At 59.4% G+C, this 26,367-nt stretch overlaps 14 protein-coding genes across 14 annotated transcripts; 8 read left to right on the top strand and 6 right to left on the bottom strand.

Moving 5' to 3' along the window:
* The first annotated feature begins 192 nt into the window (after window positions 1–192).
* Window positions 193–1,921, top strand: BO80DRAFT_426421 (uncharacterized protein). Its single transcript, XM_025719767.1, has 3 exons — window positions 193–663; window positions 759–1,106; window positions 1,159–1,921. The coding sequence occupies exons 1-3, from the start codon at window positions 367–369 to the stop codon at window positions 1,477–1,479; spliced, it is 966 nt and encodes a 321-aa protein (XP_025573754.1). The 5' UTR covers window positions 193–366; the 3' UTR covers window positions 1,480–1,921.
* A 449-nt stretch (window positions 1,922–2,370) lies between these two features.
* On the bottom strand, window positions 2,371–4,373 carry BO80DRAFT_503207 (Hsp70 family protein; the record flags this gene model as incomplete). Its single annotated transcript, XM_025724374.1, has 4 exons — window positions 3,451–4,373; window positions 2,789–3,415; window positions 2,570–2,732; window positions 2,371–2,505 (listed from the first exon to the last, which is right to left on the bottom strand). The coding sequence occupies exons 1-4, from the start codon at window positions 3,924–3,926 to the stop codon at window positions 2,371–2,373; spliced, it is 1,401 nt and encodes a 466-aa protein (XP_025573753.1). The 5' UTR covers window positions 3,927–4,373.
* A 525-nt stretch (window positions 4,374–4,898) lies between these two features.
* On the top strand, window positions 4,899–6,152 carry BO80DRAFT_358996 (uncharacterized protein; the record flags this gene model as incomplete). Its single annotated transcript, XM_025715903.1, has 2 exons — window positions 4,899–5,388; window positions 5,461–6,152. 2 exons carry the CDS (start codon window positions 4,899–4,901, stop codon window positions 6,150–6,152), a joined length of 1,182 nt encoding a protein of 393 aa, XP_025573752.1.
* A 435-nt stretch (window positions 6,153–6,587) lies between these two features.
* BO80DRAFT_123580 (uncharacterized protein) lies at window positions 6,588–7,618 on the bottom strand. Its single transcript, XM_025713511.1, has one exon. It carries the CDS (start codon window positions 7,286–7,288, stop codon window positions 6,773–6,775), a length of 516 nt encoding a protein of 171 aa, XP_025573751.1. The 5' UTR covers window positions 7,289–7,618; the 3' UTR covers window positions 6,588–6,772.
* A 963-nt stretch (window positions 7,619–8,581) lies between these two features.
* Window positions 8,582–10,162, top strand: BO80DRAFT_494737 (putative MFS transporter; the record flags this gene model as incomplete). Its single annotated transcript, XM_025723899.1, has 1 exon — window positions 8,582–10,162. One exon carries the CDS (start codon window positions 8,582–8,584, stop codon window positions 10,160–10,162), a length of 1,581 nt encoding a protein of 526 aa, XP_025573750.1.
* Window positions 10,163–10,692: 530 nt separating this feature from the next.
* On the top strand, window positions 10,693–12,035 carry BO80DRAFT_494736 (TauD/TfdA dioxygenase family protein; the record flags this gene model as incomplete). The annotated part of the gene is made up of 4 exons (XM_025723898.1): window positions 10,693–11,407; window positions 11,455–11,576; window positions 11,651–11,882; window positions 11,938–12,035. The coding sequence occupies exons 1-4, from the start codon at window positions 10,762–10,764 to the stop codon at window positions 12,033–12,035; spliced, it is 1,098 nt and encodes a 365-aa protein (XP_025573749.1). The 5' UTR covers window positions 10,693–10,761.
* Window positions 12,036–12,523: 488 nt separating this feature from the next.
* On the top strand, window positions 12,524–14,332 carry BO80DRAFT_436008 (putative rhamnogalacturonase; the record flags this gene model as incomplete). Its single annotated transcript, XM_025720936.1, has 7 exons — window positions 12,524–12,962; window positions 13,028–13,106; window positions 13,157–13,364; window positions 13,416–13,550; window positions 13,597–13,810; window positions 13,873–14,178; window positions 14,244–14,332. The coding sequence occupies 7 exons, from the start codon at window positions 12,524–12,526 to the stop codon at window positions 14,330–14,332; spliced, it is 1,470 nt and encodes a 489-aa protein (XP_025573748.1).
* A 238-nt stretch (window positions 14,333–14,570) lies between these two features.
* Window positions 14,571–15,400, bottom strand: BO80DRAFT_123641 (uncharacterized protein). Its single transcript, XM_025713512.1, has one exon. The coding sequence runs from the start codon at window positions 15,254–15,256 to the stop codon at window positions 14,711–14,713; it is 546 nt and encodes a 181-aa protein (XP_025573747.1). The 5' UTR covers window positions 15,257–15,400; the 3' UTR covers window positions 14,571–14,710.
* Window positions 15,401–17,803: 2,403 nt separating this feature from the next.
* Window positions 17,804–20,099, top strand: BO80DRAFT_426414 (putative amino acid transporter). The gene is made up of 9 exons (XM_025719766.1): window positions 17,804–18,209; window positions 18,267–18,339; window positions 18,398–18,729; window positions 18,788–18,931; window positions 18,986–19,200; window positions 19,259–19,456; window positions 19,514–19,541; window positions 19,597–19,712; window positions 19,778–20,099. Exons 1-9 carry the CDS (start codon window positions 18,029–18,031, stop codon window positions 19,859–19,861), a joined length of 1,371 nt encoding a protein of 456 aa, XP_025573746.1. The 5' UTR covers window positions 17,804–18,028; the 3' UTR covers window positions 19,862–20,099.
* Window positions 20,100–20,113: 14 nt separating this feature from the next.
* Window positions 20,114–20,701, bottom strand: BO80DRAFT_446396 (uncharacterized protein; the record flags this gene model as incomplete). The annotated part of the gene is made up of 1 exon (XM_025721551.1): window positions 20,114–20,701. The coding sequence occupies one exon, from the start codon at window positions 20,699–20,701 to the stop codon at window positions 20,114–20,116; it is 588 nt and encodes a 195-aa protein (XP_025573745.1).
* Window positions 20,702–20,820: 119 nt separating this feature from the next.
* och4 (putative alpha-1,6-mannosyltransferase subunit (Hoc1)) lies at window positions 20,821–21,738 on the top strand (the record flags this gene model as incomplete). The annotated part of the gene is made up of 1 exon (XM_025722171.1): window positions 20,821–21,738. The coding sequence occupies one exon, from the start codon at window positions 20,821–20,823 to the stop codon at window positions 21,736–21,738; it is 918 nt and encodes a 305-aa protein (XP_025573744.1).
* A 196-nt stretch (window positions 21,739–21,934) lies between these two features.
* Window positions 21,935–22,919, bottom strand: BO80DRAFT_494732 (uncharacterized protein; the record flags this gene model as incomplete). Its single annotated transcript, XM_025723897.1, has 3 exons — window positions 22,325–22,919; window positions 22,168–22,272; window positions 21,935–22,095 (listed from the first exon to the last, which is right to left on the bottom strand). The coding sequence occupies exons 1-3, from the start codon at window positions 22,599–22,601 to the stop codon at window positions 21,935–21,937; spliced, it is 543 nt and encodes a 180-aa protein (XP_025573743.1). The 5' UTR covers window positions 22,602–22,919.
* A 331-nt stretch (window positions 22,920–23,250) lies between these two features.
* BO80DRAFT_503199 (uncharacterized protein) lies at window positions 23,251–25,186 on the top strand (the record flags this gene model as incomplete). The annotated part of the gene is made up of 4 exons (XM_025724373.1): window positions 23,251–23,274; window positions 23,329–24,558; window positions 24,625–25,087; window positions 25,131–25,186. The coding sequence occupies exons 2-4, from the start codon at window positions 23,671–23,673 to the stop codon at window positions 25,184–25,186; spliced, it is 1,407 nt and encodes a 468-aa protein (XP_025573742.1). The 5' UTR covers window positions 23,251–23,274; window positions 23,329–23,670.
* On the bottom strand, window positions 25,008–26,192 carry BO80DRAFT_123389 (uncharacterized protein). Its single transcript, XM_025713510.1, has one exon. The coding sequence runs from the start codon at window positions 26,090–26,092 to the stop codon at window positions 25,415–25,417; it is 678 nt and encodes a 225-aa protein (XP_025573741.1). The 5' UTR covers window positions 26,093–26,192; the 3' UTR covers window positions 25,008–25,414.
* Window positions 26,193–26,367: the final 175 nt, after the last annotated feature.

The following is a 26,367-nucleotide window of genomic DNA, read 5'->3' as shown; positions in this document are numbered from 1 at the left end:
AGCGCGACGAGCCGCCTCGGCAGAAGAAGCCAGGGACAATTTCTAAGCGGGAGGGGCCCCATTATTAAGCTCTTAGCAAGCGCGGAATTACAGAGCCATGAGAGAAGATGATTGGTAACAGCCGACGCAGCCGAGTACATACTACCTAGAAGTGCTCTGACCTATCTTCTCCCCGTCGCTATGGCTATGGTAGTAATTACGGTGTACATACTATAGTAGTTGACTTCGCTTGTGGGCATCAAGATCCCTACGTTCGGGGTCGGAGATAAGGCCCGTACGGTCTTGCCCGAGGCGGAATTATCCGGCCAGCACCATTGCTGCCCCAGGCACGAATACTCGGCAATGGCCCGCCGTCCGCCAACCGAGATGGCATCCTTCTTCTCCCCAGCCCATCCAGCCCATCCAGGGGGCATCCACAATCTGGGCCCAGGACATCGAACCGCGCTCCGGCAGATGATCCTGAACGTCTTGGCCACCCCGCTGGCCGACAACACCTTGGCACAGATTGCGGACGGGCTCCCCACCCGCCAGGTCTCCGAGCGGGATCGGCGCTTCTACGAGCCGGACATCAATGAGCACCTCCAAGTGAGCCCCCATGCCCGAGAGCAAGTTCGGGCCTGGCGGGCCACATTCGACCCCGATCTAGTTCCAGTTGACTCCACTGTGCGCTTGCTAACCCCCCGCCCCCCCCCTTTAATTTACTCTCTATGACAGGCAGCTTCGCAATCAAGATCTAACTGGGAAGGTTTCCCTCACAGGTGGTGCAAGCCTATCAAACCAGCGTCTTCGGCACTCGGCCCTTTCGTCTGCGTCTCATCGAGATCACGGCACTGGTCGTGCACACCGTGGCCGCGCACTGGTTCCGCCTCACTAATCAGCCTCCCTACAAGTGCCCTCCTCCGCTACAACACCTGGGGCCCATCCAGCAGGAGATGAAGGCGGCCGGAGATCGGACCTTCGACCCGATTCCGACGCACCTGTATCACACGCACTTTGTCGATCACGATCAATACCCCATGGGGGTGGCTGATGTGGTCGGCTATTGGGCCGAGTACCAGATCTTTGGGGGGGTCGTTCTCTTTGACCGCGGAGAGTCCGAGTTGGAGGTGAGTCCTTCGGCCCGCATCCCAGTACTGCCTCTCACCTCGGCCGACGTAGATGCGGGAAGTTTTCTTCCATCCGGATGCGCATTTCATGGTCTTCCAGCTATCCGAGGCGCAGATCGACCAGTTTGTTGCGTTCGGCCTGCCCCATCGCCCGTCCGAAACATGTCCCTTCCCCATGAAGGCGGAGCGAGATGCCCTGCGGATGGATGCGAATGACACCTTTGACCGACACATCTTTCGCAACCGGTATGAGCGCCGACGACCGGTGGTGATCCCGTGGATCACCCGTCCTCCCCGCCGCCGGGCGGAGGACTACCCCCAGCTCCTGGAGTATTTGGCCGAGATAAACAAGCCGGGATCAGACCATCCGTGATGCGGTTCACGCGGGCATGGTGGGCTCGCTTTTCGCAATCATCGTGACTATCGTAGCCGATCCGCCCCGTGGCTGTATCAGCCCGCCGGGGATCATGCCTGCCGCTTTCCGGTATCGACCCCTTCCCTCGGTACCGGGGCTCGTACCGCCTGAGACTGGTCGCCCATGCAGACCAGGGCTTAGCCAAGGGAATCACATATGTCAGGGTAGCCGGATGGCTAGTTTACAAAAGGAATGCCGGGGGATGCCGGGTGTGACCCCTGACCACAAACACATGCGCAATAGACACTGTTCTATTTGTTTATAACCAGCCCATTCTAAATTAAGGAACGTGAGGTTGAAGAAAGACAGTCCTACGGAAAAGAGAGATCTAGGGAAAGACCGAAGGAAACACAGGCGCATATACAGATGACTGACGAAGAAGAAAACAGAAGAGCATAAGGAAGAAAAGATTAAGAAAAAGAAGAAAAAAAAGAAAGGAAAAGCCTAATCCACTATACTGCCTGCAGTCTCCAGTCGCCTCCCGCGAGGTACTACCAGACGGGGAGGATGCCGTCGGCCACCGAGTGCTCGAGACAAGCCAAGGGCACCCGCGGCTCTGGCATCTCATCCCCTTCTCGGTGGTATACTTCCCAGGTCATGGTGAGGTCCCATTCATCCCTGATGCACCAGCAAACTCGCACTGTGCGCTGGTGCAGTTGGCTATTATCGGGAAATCGATGCTTTGTTTGGGCATTGTGTATGGACCTTTCTGCTGAGATATAACTCAGCAGCACATCTGTGAAGAAGATGTAAGTCGCAACGTCAAAGGGAGAGAGAGAGGGAGAGAGAGAGGGAGAGAGAGAGGGAGAGAGAGAGGGAGAGAGAGAGGGAGAGAGTCTCAGAGAGAAACTAACCTCGATTAGGGTTTGTTGGATCACCGCGCCGACAAGTAGCGATGTGAGGCCCCTGCTGGTTTGGCCGGAACCCCAGCACCGTGTCGAAGGAGCCCGAGAGAACACTGGAGTTGAAGGGGGGCAGACGACCCTTGGGGAGCAAGGCAAGTTAGCAAGTCCAGCGGACAGCTGTGGGGACAATCGAGATGACTCACTGGCGAGATGGCGATATGGAGCTGATGCGTCTCCTGGGGTCCCTGTGCGGCGGCCCAGTCGACTCGGGGAAGGGCGATGGTGTAGGTTCGGTGGCTCTGGAAATACCGCGGCCGGCCATGGTTCCGGCCCTGCAGCGCCGCCCCGGCAGAGACGGCTCCGATGCTAGTAGAGGGGATGAGCTGAGTTTGATCGAGTAGGGGAAAGAACAAATGACCTACGCATTCGGAAACGGGGGCAGCAAAGTCGGCAGCTGGTTTCCAAGGACGCGTCGAAGAGCGTCGAGGACTTGGTCCCGGAAGTACTGGGACGTAGCCACGCCGCCTAGGAGGATCAATTTCGTGATCCTTGTTCCCGCCTGGCTGATCTGATCCAGGATTTGGCCCACAACGTTCTCTACCACGACCTTGAATGCATTGCGGCACGCAGTCTTGGTGAATCGGTACGCCCGTGACATTCCAGGCCAGCCCTCCCTCGGCTGGGACGGGATCGGCACCGGCCCATCACCCGTGAAATGTTCTTTGGCCATGCGGACGGCCAGGCGGGCATCGGCGGCCTCGGCGGCATTGGCCGGGGGGTTGGTCCGGAGGGTGAGGTTGCGCAGGAGGGACAGATCAATGTCTGCCCCACCGCATCTCTCACTGGCCCGTTTCGCCTGGCCTTGGAGGTCAAACTGGTCGTTGGCGTCCATGACCAGGGTTGCCAGGTCTGTCGTGGCGCCGCCGCAGTCGCAGACCACCACTGCGTCCCCGGCTTGGATGAGGCCCCCGCCTCGGACAGAGAAAACACTCGGTGGCCCTCCCGTGCAAAGCCGGCCCGCTCTACCGCTGCGCGGAAGATGCCCTTGCCTTTCATCGACCAGCAGTTCGGCACGGCAACCCACCAGTCGACCTGAGGCTGAAGATCGTGCGCCTTCAGGTCGGCCACCACCCCGGCCCGCAAGGCGCCCAGGTAGTCCCCAATCACCGTCGTCAGGGACCGGTCGCCCAGGTCGTTGAAACGACCTCTCAGGATGTCCTGGAGGTTGCTGCCAGCCACATCGACGTCGGGGGACCCGTCCACCAACAACTTGGCCCACACAAGAGGGTTCGGCCGCTTCGTGGCTGGCTGGCCCCAAACTAGCCGACCCTCCTCGTCGTAGTCCATCACCGATGGAATGATCCAGCTTCCTCGGTTGGGCCGCCACCAGGTGGGATCCTGAGTTGATGTGGTGTGGGTATATGACACCACTGAGGACCACGTCCAAGTTAGCTCCAGGATCCAAGGAGATCGGGGACTGGGGGCAAGGGGAACGATTTCTGGCTTGCCTGATTTGGTGGTGCCAAAATCGACTCCAACGATGAAGCGGTTGTGGGCCATTGGTAATCCAGAAGCTCGACCAGCGAAACCAATGTTACTAAGAGAAGATGCACGTGAGAGAGAGGATGGCAACGACGGCTGTAAGCAAGATCAATCAGCGAAGCTATCAGGAAAGGGAGGGAAGCAAGATGCTGCCTGTCCTTTTATGCTGTGGCCCATGATGACTACTATCCAAATCAAATAAGAAACGGGACGATGCCCAGGCCCGGCCATCAGCCATGTCTCTCTCTGTGCCACCCGCTCGGACAAACTGAGTTTCCCGATGGCGAGCCGATGGATAGCCCGCAACAAAGAAGGTTTTGTCCAAATGAAACCCTCCAGCCCCAAAGCCTAAAATCGGGACGCGTGACGGATCCCGGACAAAGAGGGGGGAGCAGGAAAAGACCCCCAACTCCCCTGCCTGCCGCGTTTCTTCATGATTTTGTATCCTCGATACTCACCTGCCTCTCTCTCTCTCTCTCTCTCTCTCTCTTTTTTTTTGCCTTTTCACACTTCGCAAATCGTTTGCCCATCACCATGAACGTGACTACGCAACCCCACGAGGGCACGCCTGTTGAGGACGACATGGAGGGACCTTCTCAGCTGCACCCTCGTAAAAGCACTGAGACATGCTCTTCCAAGCATTCTTGCGACATCATAGAACCATCATCTCCCAAGCGTCCCTGTACTCACATGGAATCCTCTACCCCACCAGGTGGAGACGACGCGGAGGGATCATCTTCCCAGGACCCTTCTGACAGCGTGGCAACCCTGTCTTCCCCATCAGCCGGAAGTGATGCAGAGCATGTCCGTTGCCAGGACCCTCATGACGGCGTGGAAGCACCCTCTACCCCACCAAGTGGAGACAATGAGGGCGTCCCGTCCAAGGACCCCGATGACAGCGTGAAAACACACCCTAGCCAACCCGCTGGAAGTGACGCGGAGGGAGTCCCTAGCATAGAAGCACCCTCTGCCAAACCCGTCGATGCCGCCATGCAGGAGTCCTCGACTGAGGACGCCCTCTACCCCAACCAAGCTTTTCTGTGTCAACGCCAGGAATATCAGGCCATGATGCAGTATCACTACACCCGCTACAACACGCACAGTCCCGGTCTCGTGTCGAGGGATTCGGTCCGTCATCAACTCTTCCACTTGTGGATGAGAGTGCACATTTGGGTGGAGCTCTGGGTTGCCCCTGACGCGGCGTCTCGCCTATCCGCCGACGACAAACGGGAGATAATCGCCAGCTTGAACGGATTCTGCGTTCAGGAAGGTTGGGACAGCATCCATCGCCGCCTCCCACCCACCGCGCGCATTGAGATGGCCAAGGTGGTAGCTGAGACCATGATCAACCAGTTTATCTGCACCAAGTTCTTAGACAATTCCTTCTGGTTCATGGACGCGAAGCTCCACGCTACCGACCGGAATGGGGACGCCCACTTCCCCCAAAGATTCCAGTACCTCTACGAGAGGCTCAAAGCGGGTGAGTCAATGCCTCTCCTTCCCCGAGCAGATCCATTCAGTCGCTGACCGTAGCCCCCTCCCCCTCTGGTAGTCGAGCCCATGGACGCCGCCTGGTTGAAAACGCTCACGGTTCAGAAATGCAACGAGCTCAGCTTCTTTGGCTCGCCGCCCCCGCCCACTCAGCTCGCCCGGCACACTGCCGCGCACCGCACGGCTCTGCTCCGGTCCTACGGGAACGAACTGCTGGAGCGTCGCGTCTTCCAGCTGCTGCTCAAGGATGAGCCGAGAAAGGCCCAGCGGACCCAGCGCGATCAAGCGCTCCGCAGCCTCCTGGAACACGCGGCCCAGGAGATGATCGAGGCCGATGGCGGCCTCTACGCCAATCTCGTGGTCGAGCGGCTGTCCGACTTGCCCCGGACCTTCCAGCACGGCTCAGACCGGACGAGACTCCATGGGTTTCACCTGGGAGCCATGCCCGGGGATGGCGGTCGAATTCTGATGGTGACGCGTCCGGGTATCGTCTTCACCGACATGCAATCTCTCTCTCACTGGAATCAGCTCCCTCCCTGGCGGGCCAATGCTGCCGAGGTCCTGGTGGCCGCGAAGGGCAAAAAGGCCCAGGCGGAGTGGCTAGCCATCACCACCACCACCACCAACACCGCCAGCCATGCGGAAGACGATGAGGAAGACGCTGAGGAAGACGAGGAAGACGACGTGGAAGACGCTGAGGACGGTGATCCGGTCCAGGAGGAAACCTACGAGTCAGGAACTTCACCAGAGTGAATTAGTGTAGGGAGATGAAGATGGTTGTGCTAGCGGGAGGCTTTGTTTGATTTCATTCTGGAGTCATCCTCAATATTTTCTCCTCCTACTGCCGTACTTCCGCAACTTCCCCGTAGTCGGACCGTCCTGATGAATCGTAACCAAGACTACGAGGGAGACTTTAGTCCTATGGTAGAACTGAACGATGGCGATCGAACGCGCCGGGTCATCAGAGACCGTCATCACTATCTGTTCTGTTAGGGTATCCATGTTCCTCTAGTCATCTTACGGGGTCTTCTTCAGTTCCTCAGTTTGCTTCGTTTCTTGCATGCATTCTAGTCACCTACCCCCTCCCAATCCATCCATTCATCCAATCATCCCGATGATATAGGAACTAGTAGCCGTCTTGCTTCCCCGGGCTTCGCAGTCTTCCCCCCTCCCCCTTTTTCCCTCCGAGAGTTAAACCGCTCACCGGACTTCGCCGTGACTCTACCCTGTTTACAGTTGACAAGTAATGCGCGTTGTGAGCCACTGAGCTCAGAGTTCTAGTCTTTGCCGGGAAGTGGTATACTACCCCCTGGTGGAATTTGGGATTCAACTGGGAGGGATCAAGGGACTTGCCAGTGACAGCCCGCGCGGCCCTAGTGGAAAGTCAATTGCACATTTGTGTAGGAGATTGGCATGAGGAGGCGCTGGCCGGGCTGCGATGGGTGGCATGCCGCCTCACGGGAGGAAGAATAAGCTCGGATGACAGTTGGGCTGGTCATCTGTCTCATCTGGCTCTTTCGCGCTGGGCTGGGATTGATCATAACTGGATGTATCCACCCGGCTGCTGGGCCGGGGGTCTGGCCTACGGGGTCGGAGGGTTTCGTTGGGGATGCACCGAGTGCTTGGTGGAGATCATCCCCCGGCTCTGGAAAGGTCGCTGACGATTCATCGACAGGATGGCCCCTGAGGGAAGGGTTAGATGGATGGGTTTCACTGGCTCGGGGGATGAGGCGGCCGTTCCGACAAGGTTTGGCTGATACGGGGGCACTCGTGCTATTGACCCCGGGCGGTTGTGATGCATCACCTTTCCATTCTGGATGACGCGAGGCGGTGGTCTGTCCATTCTTAGGGTTGGGCAGATCGTTGAGGTCAATAAGACGGGGAGGCATCGTTGCTATTGTTGTTCCCGGTGGCTATTGTCGTTATTGAGCTCGCCTCGCTGACTCCTTGTGGTGTGTTGCTGTCCCCTTCTTTGCTGTTTCTTTTTGACCGTCTGGTTTATTTTCTTTCCTTTGCCCCTTTGAGACACCTGTCGGTCTGGCACACGCATTGCTTTGGTAGTGGTGGTAGTAGTGGTGGTGGAGGAGGAGGAGGTGGTGGTGGTGGTGGTGATGGTTTTGCATAGGGTAGGCTGAGGTAGTGAAGCCACGCACCCTCCCATCCATCAGGCTGACTGCTGCGAGGGACGTGCTCGTCGGCATGATAACAAGCAAGACGATCTGTTGATGGCGTCCTGCTCCAGGGATGCCGATGCGCTTGATTTCGTCTGGTCTTGCTGCCCGGATGACAGTGGTCAGCATCAACCAATCCCTAACGATCCCTTCCTTACATAACTCTGGTCGTACTAATCATTCCGATTCTTCTTTCTCTTCTCTCTGCCGGTCGGATACTCTGGTGGTCGTATCCCGTCAGCTGTATCGCGACCCTCCGCTGAGAGAGACCGTCTCCCCTAGTCCCCTGGCTGCGGCGCAGCGACTGACAGTGGCATCGACGAGACCCTCAATCGTGTCCAGCAAATCCGAGCCGACCGTGCATCACCCAGACGTCAATGCTCGCAATCGTGGGCCCCGACCACGGTCTTCAACGCGCCCGGTGCATCGACCCTCGCAGCCTCGACGACCCTAACCGACGCGTGGGTCCGCCATCGCCATCGCCATCTCCACAGCATGTCGAACTGCTAAGGGCATACAGCGAGTCGATGGCGACCAGGGAGAAAATCCCCGGCGAAGAACACGGGCTGGGACATGTTCCGATGGCGGCTCCGACCCCGGGCCCACGCGAGCAGGGGCCATCATGCGAGGCCAACGGTGGTGGTGGTGATCCTGCAGCCGCTGCAGCCGGGCTGATTGGGGCTGCATGACGAGCTCCCACGCGATTTTCCGTCAATCGGTAACCGGCCTGGCTGGACGATAACATCATCCGCGCGCCGATGATGCGAGCTCGCGCCCTTATCGCCGCGAGATAGGGCTACATAAGAACCGGCCCTGGGCCGGGAACCCTCCTCCCTGGCATCAGTCTATTTCCCCCTCCCCAAGCCTCTGTCCTCCTGCAGCATGTCAAATCCTCCGGACAAGAAGAAAGAGACGGTCGAGGTCAGGGCGGTGCCTACCACCACCGCCTCCTCGACCAATCCTCCCCCGGACGATCTGGCGGACCCGGCCGAGGCCCCGACCTCGCGCAGCATGTTCGCCGCGTTCGCCGCCTCCACCAAGAAGGTGGATCTGGATGCCATTGCCACGACGCGGAGTGTGTTCGACGATGCCAACCTGGCGCCCTACTACTGGCCGCATCCCCAGTACGAGAACCTGCACCGCTTCGACCCGGCGGCGCGGTGGACGCACCGGGAGGAGCGCGCCGTGCGGCGCAAGACGGACATCAAGATCTTTCTCTGGATCCTGGTCATGTTCTTCGGCCTCAACCTGGACCGGGGCAACCTGGGCAACGCGTCGGCGGATAACCTGCTGCCGGACCTCGGCATCAACACCAACGACTACAACAACGCCCAGAACATGTATCGCATCGGCTTCCTCATCTCCGAGATCCCCTCGCAGATGATCGGCAAACGGTTGGGCCCGGACCGCTGGATCCCCGTCCAGATCATCCTCTGGAGTCTGGCCTCGGGCGGCCAGTTCTTCATGACCAACCGCGCCGGCTTCTTCGCCTGTCGCTTCTTCATCGGCCTCTTCATGGGCGGCTTCATCCCCGACGCCATCCTCTACCTCTCCTACTTTTACACCAAGTCCGAGATGCCCCTGCGCCTGGCCTTCTTCTGGTTCGTCGACTCCCTCTCCGGCGTCATCGCCTCCTTCATCGCCTATGGCGTGCTGCACATGCGCGGCGTCCAGGGCCGCGCCGGCTGGCGCTGGCTGTTCCTCATCGAGGCCCTCATCAGCATCGTCATCGGGCTCGGCAGCTTTCTCTTCCTCGTGCCCGGGCCAACTCAGACGGCCACCTGGTGGAATCCCCGCGGCTACTTCACCGAGCGCGAGGAGACCATCATCGTCACCCGCGTGCTGCGCGACGACCCCTCCAAGGGCGACATGCACAACCGGCAGGCCCTGAGCCTGGGCATGCTGTGGCAGAGTCTGCGCGACTATGATCTCTGGCCCATCTACGTCATCGGCATGCTGTTCGAGATCCCCACCTCGCCGCCGAAATCGTATCTCAGCCTGTCCCTCCGCGCCATCGGCTTCTCCACCTTCCAGACCACCCTGCTGGGCATCCCCGTCACCGTCTTCGCCGCCATCAACCTGCTGCTGGTCACCGAGCTCTCCGAGCGCCTGCGCCAGATCTGCGCCGTGGGCATCCTCACGCAGCTGTGGTCGCTGCCCCTGCTCATCGTCCTCTTCCGGCACGCCAGCACCCTCTCCCACTGGGGCCTGTACGCCGTCACCTTCGTCCTGCTGGGCTGGCCCTCCCCCCACGCCGCGCACGTGGGCTGGTGCTCGCGTCTGAGCAACGCCGTGCGCACGCGCGCCGTCAGTGCTGCCATGTACAACATCACCATCCAGCTGTCCGGCATCGCCTCGTCCAACATCTACCGCAGTGACGACAAGCCCTACTACCACCGCGGCGACGGGCAGCTCATTGCCATCAACGTGGCCACCATCGTGGCCTACGTGCTGGCCAAGGCGTACTATGTGGCCCGGAACCGCTGGAAGCGCAACCGGTGGGAGGCGATGTCGGCCGAGGAGAAGGTGGAGTATCTGGCCACCACCACCGATCAGGGGAACAAGCGTCTGGATTTCCTGTTTGATAGTTAGCGGACCCCATTCCCGGTAGAACGTGCACCACTCCCGGCCCACGACAGGGTTGCTTAGATAGACCGACAGATTTAAAATTCATCTCCGTGCCCCTCCACCGTTCATCCTTCGTAGCAATCCCGCCCATGACTAGCCCGTCTCGGGGATCCTGCGCCGATGACGACGCATGGCGAGCTTCCCTCCCCCGACGACGTGCTGGATGCAGTAGAGATAAGGCACACCGGCCAGTCCCACGAGACCCTGAGGGCCCCGCCTGTCAGGGACGGAGCTCCACCCCGGTGCTAGGAGCAGGTCCGCGATGAGGTGCACCGCCCGGAGGCCCGACGGGATCATCTCAGACAGGGCTCGGATGGCGTCATGCCGATTAGTCCACCAACCCCACGGACGCAACGGCGCCTGGCCGCGGAATCCCGGTCGATGCTGATCGGCTGCCGATGGGCTGATCGGTCGGCTAGATGGCATCATAGCATCCTGGTCGCATCGCGGGGCTTCTTGAGCTGACCCCTCTGCTCTTTTCGTTGTCGCCCACGCGCAGCCGTAGCCTGCTTTGCTCTTGAGTCGATCGTCTCGTCCCGTCCCATCCTCCTCATCGCATCACCATGCCCTCTCTTCAGAAGCCTCTGCAGTTGCCCGAGCGTCCTCAGGGCCTGCCGCACCCGGAGTATGTCACGCCCCGCGGGGTCTCGCCGCTCGTGTCCGTCCGGGAGGCAGGCCTGCAATACCCCAACTACACGCCATTCACGCTGCCCAACTTGGAGGAGCAGCCCTTCGTGGATCGCGGGTTGAGCGCCGACCCGGGCAAGAGTCGTCTGCTCAGTGCCGCCCAGGACGTGATCCATCTGACGCCCGAAATCGGCACCGAGATTGTCGGCCTGCAGCTGACGGAGCTGACGGACGAGCAGAAAGATGATCTCGCCCGGCTGGTGGCCGAGCGTGGCGTGGTGTTCTTCCGGGATCAGACCATGGATGTGCATGAGCAGATCGCTTTTGGGGCGTACTACGGCCCCTTGCACATCCACCAGATGGCGGGCATCATCCCCGATCTGCCGTGGGTGCACCCCATCTACAAGGATGAGACGGCCGTCAACGGGCGCTCCCACCAGATCTGGCATTCGGATGTCAGCTATGAGATTCAGCCTCCGGGTCTGACGATGCTGAAGATGGACACGCTCCCCAACGCCGGGCCGGATGGCAGTGTGACCGGCGGGGATACCATCTGGGCCAGTGGCTATGGTCTGTATGAGTGTAGGTGCTCTTATGCTCCGGTTCCTATTACCGTACTGACGAGGCAGCTCTCTCGCCCAAACTCCGAACCTTCCTGGAGACGCTGGAGGCCCGACACAGTGGCCTGGAGCAGGCGGAAAAGGCCCGGCGTACCAACGGATGTCTGCGCCGCGATCCCATTGAAACCCTGGTAAGTGCGCCCCTGCCCGGGTTCCTGATGCCCTTCGGACTCAGTAGGTGGCTGACGAACCGGACGCTGGATAGCACCCGGTGGTTCGCACGCACCCCGTGACCGGATGGAAAACGCTGTATGTAAATGAAAACTTCACCAAGGAGATTGTCGGACTGGAAAAACGGTTGGGGGATAGCATTCTGGACCACCTGTACCGCACGGTGGCCGAGGGATATGAGTTCCAGGTGCGCTGGAAGTGGTCCCCGAATGCCGTTGCCATCTGGGACAACCGGGCCACGTTTCACACGGGCATTTTTGACTATTGTAAGTGCCTGTTGGGCCCTGGCTTCCCTTGAACCCCCTGACTGACCACGTCTAGTCCCGCATCTGCGCCACGGGTTGCGCGTGGCTCCCCAGGCCGAGAGACCGTACTTGGATCCCCAGTCGACGACCCGGCGGGAGGCTGCCGGCAAGTGAGAGTAATTAGCAAGAATAAAGTACTCCGTATTCGCGCATTGACGAGAGGTGTCGAGTAGGGGATACCCGGGGGTGTCCAGTGTAGTCTCCGCGGTCCATAACCGTAGCGTATGTTCTTCTCCGTTCCTTCATCCTTCATCCCAGAACCTTCCCTGTAGCCCCGATTCCGGAGCCCCAAGCAATCCCCTGCACCGGTAGTCGCGTTCCTTCCTTAGTAGTGGCAATATCAATCGAATCCTCCGGCGTGCTCTGACGGCACTAATGCACCTGCAGCCCCATTCATTTTCTTCACGCCATCACGTCAACGGTTCTCATCCCGCCGTGATATGGCGACTTGCAGCCGTTGGTGGAAGATACCCTCCTGGATCGGCGGGCCCTGGCCCTGGCCGCATCGCATAAAGACGCGCTGCCGACCACCCCCTGCCACTACACCTTCAGACCTCTCGAGGATCAGGACCCCGCAGTGAGACCCTGTTCCCCTGCTCGCGATGATGCTCTCTTCCCTTCTGCTGCTGCTCTGGTCCAGCGTCGCAGCCGGCCAGCTGATCGGCCCGGTTGGACCAACCACCCCGCTCGCCGAGAAGACGATCGAATGTAGCGTGCTGGACTATGGTGCCGTGGCCGACAACAGCACCGATCTTGCCCCAGCCCTCGAGTCGGCCTTTTCGGACTGCGTGCTGCCCAACCCGGGCAGTCGTCTCATCGTTCCCGCCGGCGACTACCTGATCCACCGCGGCGTGGTGCTCAGCAATGCCACCAATTGGGCCTTCCAGCTGGACGGGCTCATCACGGCCGCATACGGTGGGAATTGGACCATCGAGCGTGGGTTGATCCTCCAGGGGTTCGCGGGCGCGGACCTCCTGAATGCCACCATTAACGGCGAAGGTGACCATAAATTCTTGCTAGATGTCTTGGTGATTGTCAACGGTGAGTGTCGGCCTTTTTCCGCCTGTGGGTGGGGTGTGGATCTGACTGAGCCTGTTGTGTCGCAGCGGTGGACTTTGAGTTCTACTCCTCCAACGGCCTGGGTGCCTTCCAAGGCCAGGGATACCTGTACCGCAACCTCAACAAGTGAGTAACGCCCCCATGTCGGCTGCCAGGGCATCCCTAACCGGACATAGTACCGACCGTCCGCGCCTCGTCCGACTCGTTTCCTCCACGAATGCGACCGTCCACGACTTGATTCTCGTGGACAGCCCCAAGTTCCACCTCGTGTTGGACTTTGCCGTCAACGTCGAGGTCTACCACATCACCGTCCGCGGGGCCAACCTGGGCAGCTATGATGGCATCGATGCCATCGGCACCAATTACTATATCCACGACAATGAAGTGAGTCGTGCGTCCCCTCGTCGCGAACCGCATTGACCGGGTCCCCCGTAGGTGACCAACCGGGACGAATGCGTCTCCGTGAAAAGTCCCTCTCACCACGCCTTGATTGAGAACCTGGTGTGCAACCAGGCTGGGTCAGGCGTGTCCATCGGCAGTCTGAATGTGTCCGCCGAGATCTCCGACATTGTACGTCCCCGTCCCCATCTCGGCGGCCCGCCACTAACCGGCTCAGGTGGCCCAAAACATCAGCATCATCCAGGGCAACAATATTGCCTTCATCAAGACGTACCCCGGCGGATCCGGCTACGTGCGCAACGTGCAGTTCCTCAATTTCCGATCCAAGGCGAGCCTCTACGGCCTTGACATCGATCAGTACTGGCAGAACACGTTCGAGCCCGACACCGGCGCGGTGGCCCTCAGCAATCTGACCTTCCGGAATTTCTCCGGTACCTTCCCTTTCCCGGTGACTCTTTCAGACGCTCTTCACTAACGCGGTGGGTGCTCATAGGATCCGTGGCCAACGGGGCCCGTCGGCCTCCGTTGTACCTGATCGCGAATGACCTCTCCTATGCGACCGACGTCACCATTGAGGACTTCACGCTGTGGACCGAGTCCGGCGACTACGTCGTCAACAAGGTCAACAATATCTTCGGCACGGGGGATGACTCGTACGGCACCAACGACGGCATTGCCTCGCTGGCCCCCGGAGCGACCCCGACCACGTACACCAGCACCTACACCATCACGGCGTCGCCCACGGGATGGGTCGCCCCGACCTCTCCGGCGTGGGCCGCCCCCAGCACCGGATACGGCAGTGAGTTCTTTCGATGATTTTCGTTTCGGATGTGGTTCGGTGCTAACCCTGGATGCGCTTGCTAGCTGCCTCGCCGATCCCGGTGTACACGCCCGCGGCGCTGTGGCGGCCCGGCGGAGTCGATTATGACCTGCATTATTGGGGCAGCTTTTAGCGGGGGGACGATGTTGCCCTTGCGTCTGGGGCAGAGAAGGCATGTGGTTGGCATGATTGGACTGGCCACTTCTGGCAGCCCCCCGTTCCAGAGAACGTCCGTCTCTGGCTCCCTGCTGAAGCAATTCTGCGAATGCGGCAGAGTCAGTATCTCTAGTCTTGACAGATGTGTTATTAAATGCGACCCTCTCTTCGGTAGCCAGTGCTCCTGTACTTAGCAAGATCGTGCAGTGGTCTGGCATGGACCCAAGCGACCATAATTGACCGTAAAAACAGCGACCATCTTCAACTTCGCTACTGATCCATCTCCAGCCGTAGTCTCCATGTTTGATTTGTGGGCCAGTAAACATATGAACAGGGGCGAAGCGGTCGACTGGAGTTACCACGTAGGTAAGGTAGGGCAGAGTAGGGTAGATAGGGGCTGGGAGAGTAGGGAGGGGGGCTGGGGGTGCGTGTACCCCGTCGACCTCTCGTCGGGCTGGCCGATGGTCACGTAGACACCCCTCCTGGCGGCCGAGTGGTGGCTTGGACCCGGAGACCTTAGCCAGTGTTGCCCCGGATCCGAACCGGACGAGAATCCGGGGATTGGGCAGCTGCGCATGCACATTGGGGGCACACTGGGCGGGCGCCGAGGGACAGACAGTGACACCTGGGGTACATGGGCGGACCCGGAAAGCGTCACGTGATCACGGGGTGGCGTAATGGTTTTCCCGGGCAGGAGAGGATCTCCAGTTGACCGGGATAAATCGATGGGGAATGCTGCCAGATGATGTATGCTGGTCTCGTGGCGCTGCCTCGCGGACGACGTAAGGGACGGGAGTTGGAGGTGGGACCCTCCGAGGGGAGGGGGCCGCGGGGGTTGCAGGCCCAGGAGGAACATGCAGAAGGGCGAGATGACCCGTCCATTAGACTGGACCCTAGCCATTTTCCATCCGTAGGTGGGCGTCCAGAATGGCGGTTGGAAAAGTACTACTATCGGCTGGATCCCGCCGAAGCCAGTGGCCCATCACCAACCAAGGCAGGGGCAACTTCCATGACAGTCTGATCGCTTCTCGGGGCAAGCAAGATGCGACGTTGGGATGTCACATGCTCATCATATATTCCTGGATCAATGCCCTGGGGAGGTTCACCCGGCGTGTACTCTGAGCTTGTGGGTTAGGCCTCCGTGCGAGTGACTAATGGGAAGATTTACAGCGTGAAAGGTTCTAAGTTGACGCCGACCGGCAGGGGTGTACTAGACACACGAAGCACTGGTGATCTGACTTTACGACGCAGAAGACTGCATCATCCATACACGCTTGGTGGCGAGAGAGGAACTGCTGGTTCCTTGGTCGGTCTGCGGGAGCAGACGCGGCTTTCCTCGCATCGATAGACTCGAATCGAATCGAACAGCTGGCAGAAAGCCCTGGGTCAGATAGGAAGCGAGACCCATCTGAGATAGCTTTATCCGATAGCTGATACTGACGAGGGCATTCACGTAACCGACTGCAACCGATACCCGCCAGTCGCGTCCCCACGGAGCAATCCGGTCACGGAAGTTGGTCCACCGTGATGTCTCGGCAGTCAGCACCAACAAGATGCCAGTCCCTCTCTAGACTGATACTAGGTCGATAGGGCGGAAGCTGTACGTGGGAGACGCCCAGCCGCGGTTATCCGAGGGCGAGGCTCGGCATGGAGGCGCGTTCTCAGGACCAATGGGCCAGTGGGTCGCCTGCAACGACATGCACGACGAGCAGGGACAGGCAGGCTATGCTGCAGCCTCGCGGATGCGGTCGCCACCTTGATGAAACGGGTGGGCAAGGTTGTCGCTTTGGGTGCCTGTACCCCAGGCTTGAGGCGGGGGCCAACACCGTATACGATGGACTGCCCAGCACAGGGTAGCTGAGCCGATCGGGGAAATGCAGGGAGACGAACCTGGTTCCAGCGATGATCGCGCAGTATTACCAAGCACGCGCGAGAAGGGAGAGATACCGACTTCGATACAGAGTATACAGTAATCCGGATGTATCTATGTCGTATGGAGGGAGGAGGAGGAGGAGGAGAGGAGAGTGAGAGGAGATGGCGACTCGAGATCCACCGGCAGCGTCACCGGAGCCGGGCCGGGTCCTTCCCGGTGGTGGCTGATTCGGTGCTGGGATTCCCCAGAAGTGAGCCCCGGCGAAGGGAGATTCATTATTCCCCCCAGGCCTTTTCCCCTCCCCGTGTTGCTCCCCAGCTCCTGGCCGGAAATCAGCGATGGAGGATCCATCATGGTCTTTCTCTTCTAGCTTCCCCGATGATGCATGGCTAGGAGGCGGAAAGAGGCCAATTCGGGGCCACGGGCGAAGGATGACCCGGCTGAGTGCGCGCTTGAGGAAGCCAAGCAGGAATAAACTCGTTCTAGAAGGTTAGCAGGGGAGGCTAATAGCCTAAGACACCGTAGGGTCCGGCTCACCGGCCAGGAACCGGAATCCTTATCTGTTATCTATCGACTATCGCGATTCCAGACCAGGAGCAGCAGGCCTTCCCCGGAATCCTACCCTGGCCCTAACCCTAAGTGTCCACGTGGGAGATGGCAACCCATGGCCTTGGAGATTGAGAGATGGGATCCCCAATTGAGTGCTACGGTGAACCGTGAACTTGGACTGCGTATTCATTAGGCAATGGAAACTGACGGGTGAGTCAAAGGAGTGACAAACCGAAAGGCCGCCTGTCTGCCTGACTCAGCATCCCCGCTGCAAGCGTTTGTGTTGCCTGTTTCGGCTAGAGGATTGCCGTCTTCGGCTAGCCTTACAGGTGCCCCACTCGTTTCATTTCTTCGCGGGCTTTTTTTTTTCAATACCAACTTACAGACAGTTGAGTATCACTGACACAGTTGGATCACACCGTAGCCCTGGAAGGACAGGCGTCAGGCCAACAGGCAGCGACAAGCACCTTTCAGCCAGGCGGTGCCTCGGTTCCGAACCGACAGCTTATCATCCTCCCCCCTTCACCGTTTACCCAATCCTATTAGCCATCCCGATGCAGCATAGTAGTAGTAACCGGCTCCCATGCAAGGGACGGCCTCTCCTCCTCCTCCTCCACGATGGCAAAATTCCCGGCAAGTCCCCTGGGTGGCTCAAACTCTATCCTAGGCCAGAAAGACGGCGTCCCCGGCAGCACTATGCCATCATCTACCCCAGGACTAGTACCAGATAGGCTGACAGGATGGCCGCTGGACGATGGAGGGGATCGAGGAGGCGCAACCTCCCCCAAACTGATCATCGTCCACTTCCCCCGGGGGGGCCACTAAACTGCATAACCTCGCCATCCAGGCCACTGATTCGCTCTCCGATCCAGCCTGAACCACCGGGCGAGCGTCTTTCCCCCCAGGCTGTCCCGCCTTAGTCCAGGATAAACGTAAATTGATTGATTGATTATCAGCGTCTCCACCCCGCCGTGGCCACGACGATGCCACCCTCTCCTGCTCCCAAGCAAAGCACCCCACAATCCCATCGGTCTTTCCCCCAAGCGCAGAAAAAAAAGCTAAATCCCGCCCGCCAGATGCCCGGCCAATCGTCCATCCGCCATCCTGCCGTCCGGCCTTAATAGCCTTCTAGCTGCTGCTTGCCTTTCTTCGTCGCTCTCTCCTCTCCTCTCCCCTTCCCTTCCCTCTGCTTTCGACCCCCCGTTGGCCCTGAGACTCGACGGCCGTCCCCTCCGCTACAGCCTCATCACCATGACCGCCACTACCCGGGATGTCGAAGCCCTCGCCGTGCAGCATGAGGCCGGAGCTCTCGACGACATGATCGAGAAGAAGGTCTCCGCCAACGAGTCCCCCCCGGCGGATGACCCCTTTGGCAATGAGGAGTGCGGTGAGGTCAAGTACCGGGTCATGAAATGGTGGCACTGCGGTATACGTAAGGACACACACCCCATCAGCTCCCGGGGGACGACCCGCTAACCCAGCATGGTAGTGATGATTGCGGAGAACATCTCCCTGGGAATCTTGTCGCTGCCCTCCGCGGTGGCCACCCTCGGAATCGTCCCGTAAGTGGCTGTCGATGCATGCCCGATCGATGTACCTCAACTAAGTCCCCCCGTCCAGCTCCATTTTCCTCATCCTGGGTCTGTCGGGTATCTCCTGGTACACCGGATATGTCATCGGCCAGTTCAAGCTCCGCTACCCCCAGGTCCACAGCATGGGCGACGCTGGTGAATTGCTTTTTGGCCGCATCGGACGCGAGATCCTCTTCTTTGGCCAGCTGCTCTTCTGCATCTTCCTGATGTCCAGTCATCTGCTCACCTTCACCGTGCTGTTCAACACCATCACCAACCACGGCACCTGCACCATTGTCTTCGGAGTCGTGGGCTTGATCGTCAGCTTTATTGGTGCCCTGCCACGCACCATGGGAAAGGTGTACATCATGTCCCTTGCCTGTACGTCTCCATCGGACCCAATCCCCGCCTGATTCCGGGCCGACTAACCGCGCTCCAGCCTGCACCAGTATCACCATTGCGACCATCGTCACCATGGTGGCCATTGCCGTGCAAGCGCCCGACCATGTCCAGGTGGATATCACCACCCACCCCAGCTTCGCCAACGCCTTCCTCTCCGTGACCAACATCGTGTTTGCCTTCAGTATGTCTACCCTGCCCTGCCGTGTCCGGTATCGGTTTTCTGACCCGCTGGCAGTTGCCCATGTGGCCTTCTTTGGCTTCATCTCCGAGATGGAGGACCCCCGGGACTTCCCCAAGTCCCTGGCCATGCTGCAGGTCATGGACACGACCATGTACATCGTCACGGCTATGGTCATCTACCGCTATGCGGGCCCCGATGTCGCCTCCCCGGCCCTGTCCTCGGCCGGCCCGCTGATGAGCAAGGTTGCCTACGGCTTGGCTATTCCCACGGTACGTCTAGGCGGAGATGTCCCGCGTTGTTTACTTTCCAGATTCTGACCATCCTCAGGTCGTGATCGCCGGTGTTGTGTTCGGCCACGTCGCATCCAAGTACATCTACGTGCGCCTCTGGCGCGGCTCGCCTCAGATGCACACCAACAGCCCCGCCGCCGTCGGATCCTGGGTCGCCATTGCGCTGGGCGTGTGGGTCATTGCCTGGGTCATCGCCGAGTCGATCCCCGTCTTCAATGATCTGTTGAGTCTGATTGTAAGGATCCCCGATCCGCGGCCCCCATTTCCTACTGACCATCGGATGTGATCACAGAGCTCCCTGTTCGGCAGTTGGTTTAGTTGTACGTCCCTCCCTCTCTCGCTCTCGCCGTCCGGCACCCCGGCTAATCCCCGCAGATGGACTCCCCGCCATGTTCTGGCTGGTCATGAACAAGGGCCAATATACCGCCTCGCCCTCCAAGATCTTCCTGACCATCGTCAACCTCGTGATCTTTGGCATTGCCTGCGCGATTGTACGTCCCTGCCCTTGCCTCTTCCGTCGGTCTCACCCTCAACCGAATACTAACCCCCAACTTAGTGCGGTCTGGGACTTTACGTGTCGGGCAAATCCATCCACGACAGCTCCGCCTCGGCCAGCTGGACGTGCGCCAACAACGCCTAAGAGGCGTGGGCGTAGCGCCTCCCTGTACAGGACGTCCCCCACTGTGGGGATCTACCACACACAGTCTCCCCCAGATTAAGCTGGGCTGTCTGGGTTTTCTGCTCGACGGTGTTGGTGTTGATTGGTTGATGTGTTTGGGAAACGGGAAACGGATTTATGTCTTTGCCTTTTGTTCTTTCTAGCCGGCATCTGTTTGTGTTTTGTTAGCATCCACGATCCCCCATATATATATATATCTTTCCATAGAGTGGGTTAATACCCCCGGCGGATGCCTGTCTGCCGGGATGATCTTCTGCCGTGCATCGTATTTTCGGGATGAAGCCCTAATTCGTCTGCCTGCCGGCCCTCTCTCCACTCGGGGCCCAAGCCGAGCCCGGCCTGCCAATCAGCATCCGCGCGTGCCCTGCCAAGGTTCACTAGCCGCCGGGCCTGCAGAACGAGTTCGCCATCCGGGCCTGCGCACGTCGGATCGAGTGGCTTCGCGAGGATGGGAGCACCACGACCGCGTTCGGGGTCAAGGAGACATGCGGTTGGCAGCAGGGCGATGAAAAGGGTCACGGCGAGACAGGGAATCGAACACCCGGCCTCATGGCTTCCAGAGACCAGGGCATCCCGCCGCAGCCGGGCGTCCACCCCCCCCCCAATCGCCCGGGTCCGCCGGAAGACGTTGACTTGGTCTGGGCATTCCGCATCAGCCCTAGTCGGACCCAATTTGTCCCAGTCCCGCGGATACCGCATACGTACCTTGCACAAGAGCCCGGGTGGGTCAACTGTGCAGGAGGAAAAGTCCTGGGGCATAAATAGTCGCGACCGTCCCGGCCGCCATGCATCCGGACGCATGGATGCTGGCCATGAATGGTGAGGCTGGAGACTGACAAGGGACCACAGCGCGGCGACGGTCCAGAGCTCTCCTGACTCCGCGCGGACCCCATTCCGGAATTCCCGCTTCCTGCCTCGCGATGCGGACACGCCTCTTCTGGCTGATCCAGGCCGCCGTGCTGGTTGGCCTTTTCTTTCTGCTGCATCGCAATGCACGTTCCAGCACAACGGTGCCGCCACATGCCGCACGGGTGGTCCCGGACGAGATCGCCATCCCGCACACCGTCCATCAGCTCTTCGTGCCCATGGCGGGCCACGCGGTGTCCAGCTTCCATCCGGATGCGCATAGCATCTCCTGGCTACAATCGGGGTGGAAAGTGGAGTACTGGGGGGAGGACTCCTGTCTCGAGCTGGCCCGGGAACTCGACGTGTCCGGCTCCTACGCTAAAACATTCCAGGCCCTGCCGGTTCCCATTCTCAAGTCGGACTTCTGTCGCTATCTGATCCTGTTCGGGCGGGGCGGTGTCTACAATGATCTCGATGTCCACCTGCTCCAACCCTTGCCGTGGCCGATCATGGGCCCGGCCGCGAACGCCGACGAGGGAGCCCCGGCCGTGATTGTCGGGTTGGAAGGCGATGCGTCCACGACCGGACTCCCCCGATCTCCGCAGTTTGTCCAATGGACAATGGCATCGGTTCCCGGCCATCCCATCTTCCGCCAGGTGTTGCAATCCATCGTCGACCGGACAGCCCAGTATACCCCACCGACGCGGGAAGACGATGCGGAGGTCGACGTGATGGGCTGGACCGGCCCCAGTGTGTGGACCGACGCCGTGCTGGGGTATCTCAACTGCGCGGACGAGCAGGTGCAGCAGCTGCGGGATCTTCAGGAGATGGTCCGGATCCAAGACGTCCTCATCCTGCCCCGACGATCATTTGCGGTCCTTCAAGGCGAGGACCAGACGGCGCCTGACGTGCTGGTCAAACATTATTTCTCGGGGAGTTGGAAGACGTGCGCCCGCGAGTGGCTCCGCTGGCTCTGGCCCGGAGGGTGTTGAGGGGTGCCATTCGGGAGTTAGCAAGGACAGTCATGCGTAGCGTGGCTGCAGTATGTAATGGTATTCGTGGACTTCATTCGTTATGCTAGTCGTACAGGGGAGAAAACGATGGGAGCTATCGCAGCTCGCACCGATCCAGGGCCATCGATCCGGATATCGGAACCAGGGAGACCTCTGTGCCACGGGAACAGGACTGTTAGAACATCTGGTCGGATACATCCAGCCCGCGATCCAACTCATCCGCCTCCTTTCGCAGCACCTCTGCGCGGAACTTCCGGAACGCCGTCTCGATTCTTTGTCTTCTCTCGGGATCAGCGGTGATGCAGCGGCTTCCACTGCCCGCGCCTCCAAGGAACCCTAGAAAAGGGGGACCGGGTCAGCCACTCTTCTGGTCCGGAGCAGATGGTGTGGGGGCACAGAAAGACCTACCGAGTTCGCCGCCCAAGAACAGACCTCCCGCGCCGGCAAAGAAGTAGGTGGTGAAGTCCCCGAGCGTGGTGGGCTTCAACAGGGGGGTGATGTCCGGGATGGGCTCTGTGCGTTCGGCATTAGTGCATGGGATCCGGGATGAGGTCAATGACCGTACCGGTGCGACCGTCCGCGAAGACGACTTGGGTGGGCTTCTCGCGGGCGCGAAAGACCTCGAAGAAGGCCTTGCGCGAGCTTCTCAGACGGAAGGCGGCATAGAGACCGAGCCCCAGGCCAACAGCGGAGCCGACGGTGGTCCAGAAGGCGACCTTGTGGGATGCAGCCTTGAGGGCGTCGCGGTCCTGAGGGCGGAGGTCGTGCTGCAGATGCTGGTCGGCCAGACGGGCGAGGTCATTGCTGCGGCGATTGCGAAGGGCAGGATAGATGTCGGGCATGATGAGGATTAGCACGGGGGTGAATACTGTAGCGAGAGAGAGAGAGAGAGGGAGGGAGGGGAGGGAGAGAGAGGTGGTGGATGCAGCAAGAGGGAAGAAGTGAGAGGAAGAGCCGGGATGGGTATGACGTCATGAATGACCTCACGTGTCGCGTCCATACCACTTTACCCCCACCGTATTCTACTGTGTACTGTGTCTAGAGTATAGAGACATATAGATCACCCTTTTTATGTGATCCCGTAAACAGAGCCTGTAAGATCGGGGTGGTCTATCTTCTTTTTGTACTATCTAGATTGAATCGATTCCATTTCTCTTCCCAGAAGCGGGGAAATATATATACCATTCATCCCCAGATTTCAACCAGCACAATCTCTCTCCGGGGAACACAACGGATGCCGTATATGAAAGTAACTCTGATGTTGACAAGGCGATGGAGGACGTGGGTGTATCTCCCTCACTACTTCGTATTAGTACGATACTCTGTACTCACCCAATGGGGTCCTTGAGGCACTCAGGCACTCAGGCACCAGGCATCACCCCGGCAACCTCAGCGGTGAATGATTCTGCCGGGGAGCGACGCGTCGCCGGCACGCGCCGCCGCCTGGGGCATCCATCCGCCTTTCCAACAACGCCAACTCCATAAGTTTATCTCCATCTCCATCTCCACATCGAGGTAAGTACGTTGCATCCAATTCTCCACTGTTTTGCTAATTCCTTCCGTCCCCAGTGTCCGAAGCCATAGTTCACATCCAGGACCTCCCCCCCTGAGCTGCTGCTCCACATCTTCTCCTACGTCGCCGACTACGACCTCCCCGAGCCGACCAAGGACAAGGACAAGGACAAGAAGAAAACCACCGACTAGGCCAAACAGGATCCCCCCCACAACCACAATGACAGTGAGGACGATGACGAGGATGACGACGACGACGAGGAAGACGAGGGGGACGACAAATTTCTAGATGAACGCTCTTTTGACTTGGCCAGGTTGTGTCGGGTCTCCCGCCTGTTCCGGGAACTCGCCCAGCCGCTGCTGTTCGAGGACTTCGACAACTTCGGTCTGCCTGGGGACATGTCTCGCCTCGTCGCCTTTACCCGGGCCCTAATCCTCCGGCCGAGCCTGGCTGACCATGTCCACGATGTCACCGCCCAACCCTCCGACGGCCACATGTTCCTCCAGGCCCCGCCCACCGTCTCCCCCGAAGACCGGGAGCTCTTTGCCCGCACCATCCGTGACCTCCACGTGGGTGACGAGGAGAACAAGTGGATAGCGGCCATGGAGAAGATGGACTATACTGTCTTAGTGACCTTGCTGATCAGCCGGACCCCGAACCTGCGCCGCCTGGACCTTTGCGGCGGCCAGTTCTTCATGACGCCCCTCCGCCACGTCTTGGATCGGAAACCCGACCGTCTTGTCCAACCTGGAGGACCTGTGCTTGGACGGGACGACTTCTTTGCGGGCTATCCGCTCCCGTGCTGCGAAAAATTGATCGTCCGGCCCCGCCTGAGATCGCTGACGGTCGAATTCTGCCAGCTCAACGGTGCCCAGTTTCCCGCCGCCTGGGCCCCGCAGACCTTGGCTCTCGAGTGGATTGACCTCAACGTGTGCCATCTGGACGCCCCCGGCCTGAACAAGCTGCCCCGGGCCTGCCGCCAGGTGAAGTCGTTTAGTTACACCCGTTTCTCCGTCGATCCCTCGGAGCAGCCCGACATCACCCCCACTACCCGCGAGTTCACTGCCGCCGAGTGGCACAAAGCCCTCCTCCCCCACAAAGACACCCTCGCTTCGCTGGCGCTGGCCTTTACGCGGGACCCCTGGGAACGGGAGCACATCCAGGAATATGTGGACCGCCAGGCCAAGATCGGCTCGCTCCGCGACTTCCCTGTGCTCACCTGCCTCACCATTCAGCAGGCCCTGCTGCCCCCCCGGCCAGAATTCCCTCCCACTCTCGAGCTGCTGGTTGTGGAAGACTGCAACGTGTCCGTCCGGGAGCTGGCTTAACACCTAGCGAAGGAGCATCGACAGGGGCGCCTTCCCGCCCTCAAGCGCGTCCGGATGCTCGCCGTGGACATCACCGACCCCATCAAGCTTCCCGGGCAGCAGATTCCCCCGGGGAAAACCCCGCAGCAATGCTTCCTCAGTATTCGCGAGTTTTTCAAGGACACCCCGGTCGAGTTTGACATCTTCCCTTACCCCAATTGTCGTCAGCACATGATCGGCGACTCCGAGGACGACGAGGACTTGGACGACGAATCCTATATGGAGGTTGAGGACGAGTACGGCTACCCCCCGCTGGAGCTCTTGGCTGGGCCCGCGCCCATTCCCCGGGAGCTGTTTGGAGCGATGCTGATGCAGGCGATGCATGAGCAAGCCATGGTGGGGCGGGTGAAGCCAGTGACCACTCCTGGGTCACTGATGATGACGACTAAGATGACGACGATGATTGAGAACGAGGGTGTGGAGCATGATGACGATCAGGAAAATAAAAGTAATGTTGCTAATAACTGTATGACTGACTTGGCTGGATCAAGATTGGCACATGATTTTCACTTTCGGGGGATCCATGTACACTGCTACTGCTATCTAATGAGCCATTGTGCTGCTACTTGCGATTTCCCGCTCATCTGGCCGCTAAATGGTCTTCTCATAGATGCACTTTTACAGGGTCCACGCATGAACTATAATATCACTTTTGGCACTGCCAGAACATCTGCCAAGAGCTCACCTAGATGAAGTATTACCCAGGCCTCCTGCACAGCATCCCATGCCTCGCTCCTCACAGCGTGCGTGTCAACCATAGCAACAGCCCAGCGACCTACATCCCATAATCATCATCATCATCCTCCTCATACGCATCACAACTCACCCGCCGAAACAACACGTCAATGGTATCCTCATTATCCTGATTCCAGATATAATCCCCCGACACCTTCAACCCCTTATAATTCGCCATCGGACTCGGCGGCTCCACCCGCGCAATCCCCAACTTGACCGCGTGTCCCTCCCGACTCGACCCCTGCTCATATCCCTTGAAATGCACATAATACCAATACCCCCCATACCCGGGATACATGTATCCGCCGAGATTGGTCGCCACCCAACTCCCGCCGTTGGTCTGTGCGCTGCCTTTCGGATCCCAGAGGTAGAATTTCCCTCCGTCCGGGACGGGCGAGGTCTCGTCGATGTCGTGGGTGGGAAAGGCTCGCGTGTTCCAGATCTGAAAGGTGCGCGGGGAGCTTCCAAATTTGTAGTAGCTGTAGACTCCGCCGTCCGAGCCGAGGCTGCTTCCGTGGCGGTCTTTGATGGTGTAGCAGTTGCCGTAGTGGATGCCGAGGCTGGTGCTGTGCACTTCGGATGCGGAGTCGAGGTCGGGGACGACTGGTTGTTGGTGTTGGTTTAGCGGATCGATCGGGGGGGAGGGATGGCTGGTGACTCCGGTGAGGAGAGCCGTGGCCGTGAGGATGATCAGGATGAGATGGGTGAACGTGTGCATATTGAGTTACTGGTGGGCCCGATAGGGCTGTCCTTGCTTGGTAGAGATAGATTTCTCAGGGTTGTTTCTGCAACGAGAGCACAGTGGGTGATGGGGCTACGAACTGTGGCAGACTGTATGTATATATCGGAAGTCCCAGAGTCGCGGGACACTGTTATATCACCTGTCTTCTGATAACTCACAATTGTGGAGCAAGTCGTCTACGTCACGGCCTCGTTTTCGAACCACGGACAATGAATCGCGCCCAAGATAGGATGTCCTGCTTGCAGCAGTCC

The sequence above is a fragment of the Aspergillus ibericus genome (assembly GCF_003184845.1).
Source record: "Aspergillus ibericus CBS 121593 unplaced genomic scaffold BO80scaffold_28, whole genome shotgun sequence".
Taxonomy (NCBI): Eukaryota; Fungi; Ascomycota; class Eurotiomycetes; order Eurotiales; family Aspergillaceae; genus Aspergillus; species Aspergillus ibericus.
Note: the sequence above shows the minus strand (reverse complement) of the source record. Positions and strands in the feature narration are given on the sequence as shown.

Bases quoted from the DNA above. Each gene is read 5' to 3' on its own strand.
- BO80DRAFT_123389 (XM_025713510.1), bottom strand. From the start codon at position 26,092: ATGCACACGTTCACCCATCTCATCCTGATCATCCTCACGGCCACGGCT.
- BO80DRAFT_426414 (XM_025719766.1), top strand. From the start codon at position 18,029: ATGACCGCCACTACCCGGGATGTCGAAGCCCTCGCCGTGCAGCATGAG. The intron at 18,210-18,266 runs GTAAGGACACAC...CCAGCATGGTAG, and splicing joins ATGGTGGCACTGCGGTATAC to TGATGATTGCGGAGAACATC. The intron at 19,201-19,258 runs GTACGTCTAGGC...GACCATCCTCAG, and splicing joins ACGGCTTGGCTATTCCCACG to GTCGTGATCGCCGGTGTTGT.
- BO80DRAFT_123641 (XM_025713512.1), bottom strand. From the start codon at position 15,256: ATGGCTAGGGTCCAGTCTAATGGACGGGTCATCTCGCCCTTCTGCATG.
- BO80DRAFT_426421 (XM_025719767.1), top strand. From the start codon at position 367: ATGGCATCCTTCTTCTCCCCAGCCCATCCAGCCCATCCAGGGGGCATC. The intron at 664-758 runs GTGCGCTTGCTA...TTTCCCTCACAG, and splicing joins TAGTTCCAGTTGACTCCACT to GTGGTGCAAGCCTATCAAAC. The intron at 1,107-1,158 runs GTGAGTCCTTCG...CGGCCGACGTAG, and splicing joins GCGGAGAGTCCGAGTTGGAG to ATGCGGGAAGTTTTCTTCCA.
- BO80DRAFT_123580 (XM_025713511.1), bottom strand. From the start codon at position 7,288: ATGCCTCCCCGTCTTATTGACCTCAACGATCTGCCCAACCCTAAGAAT.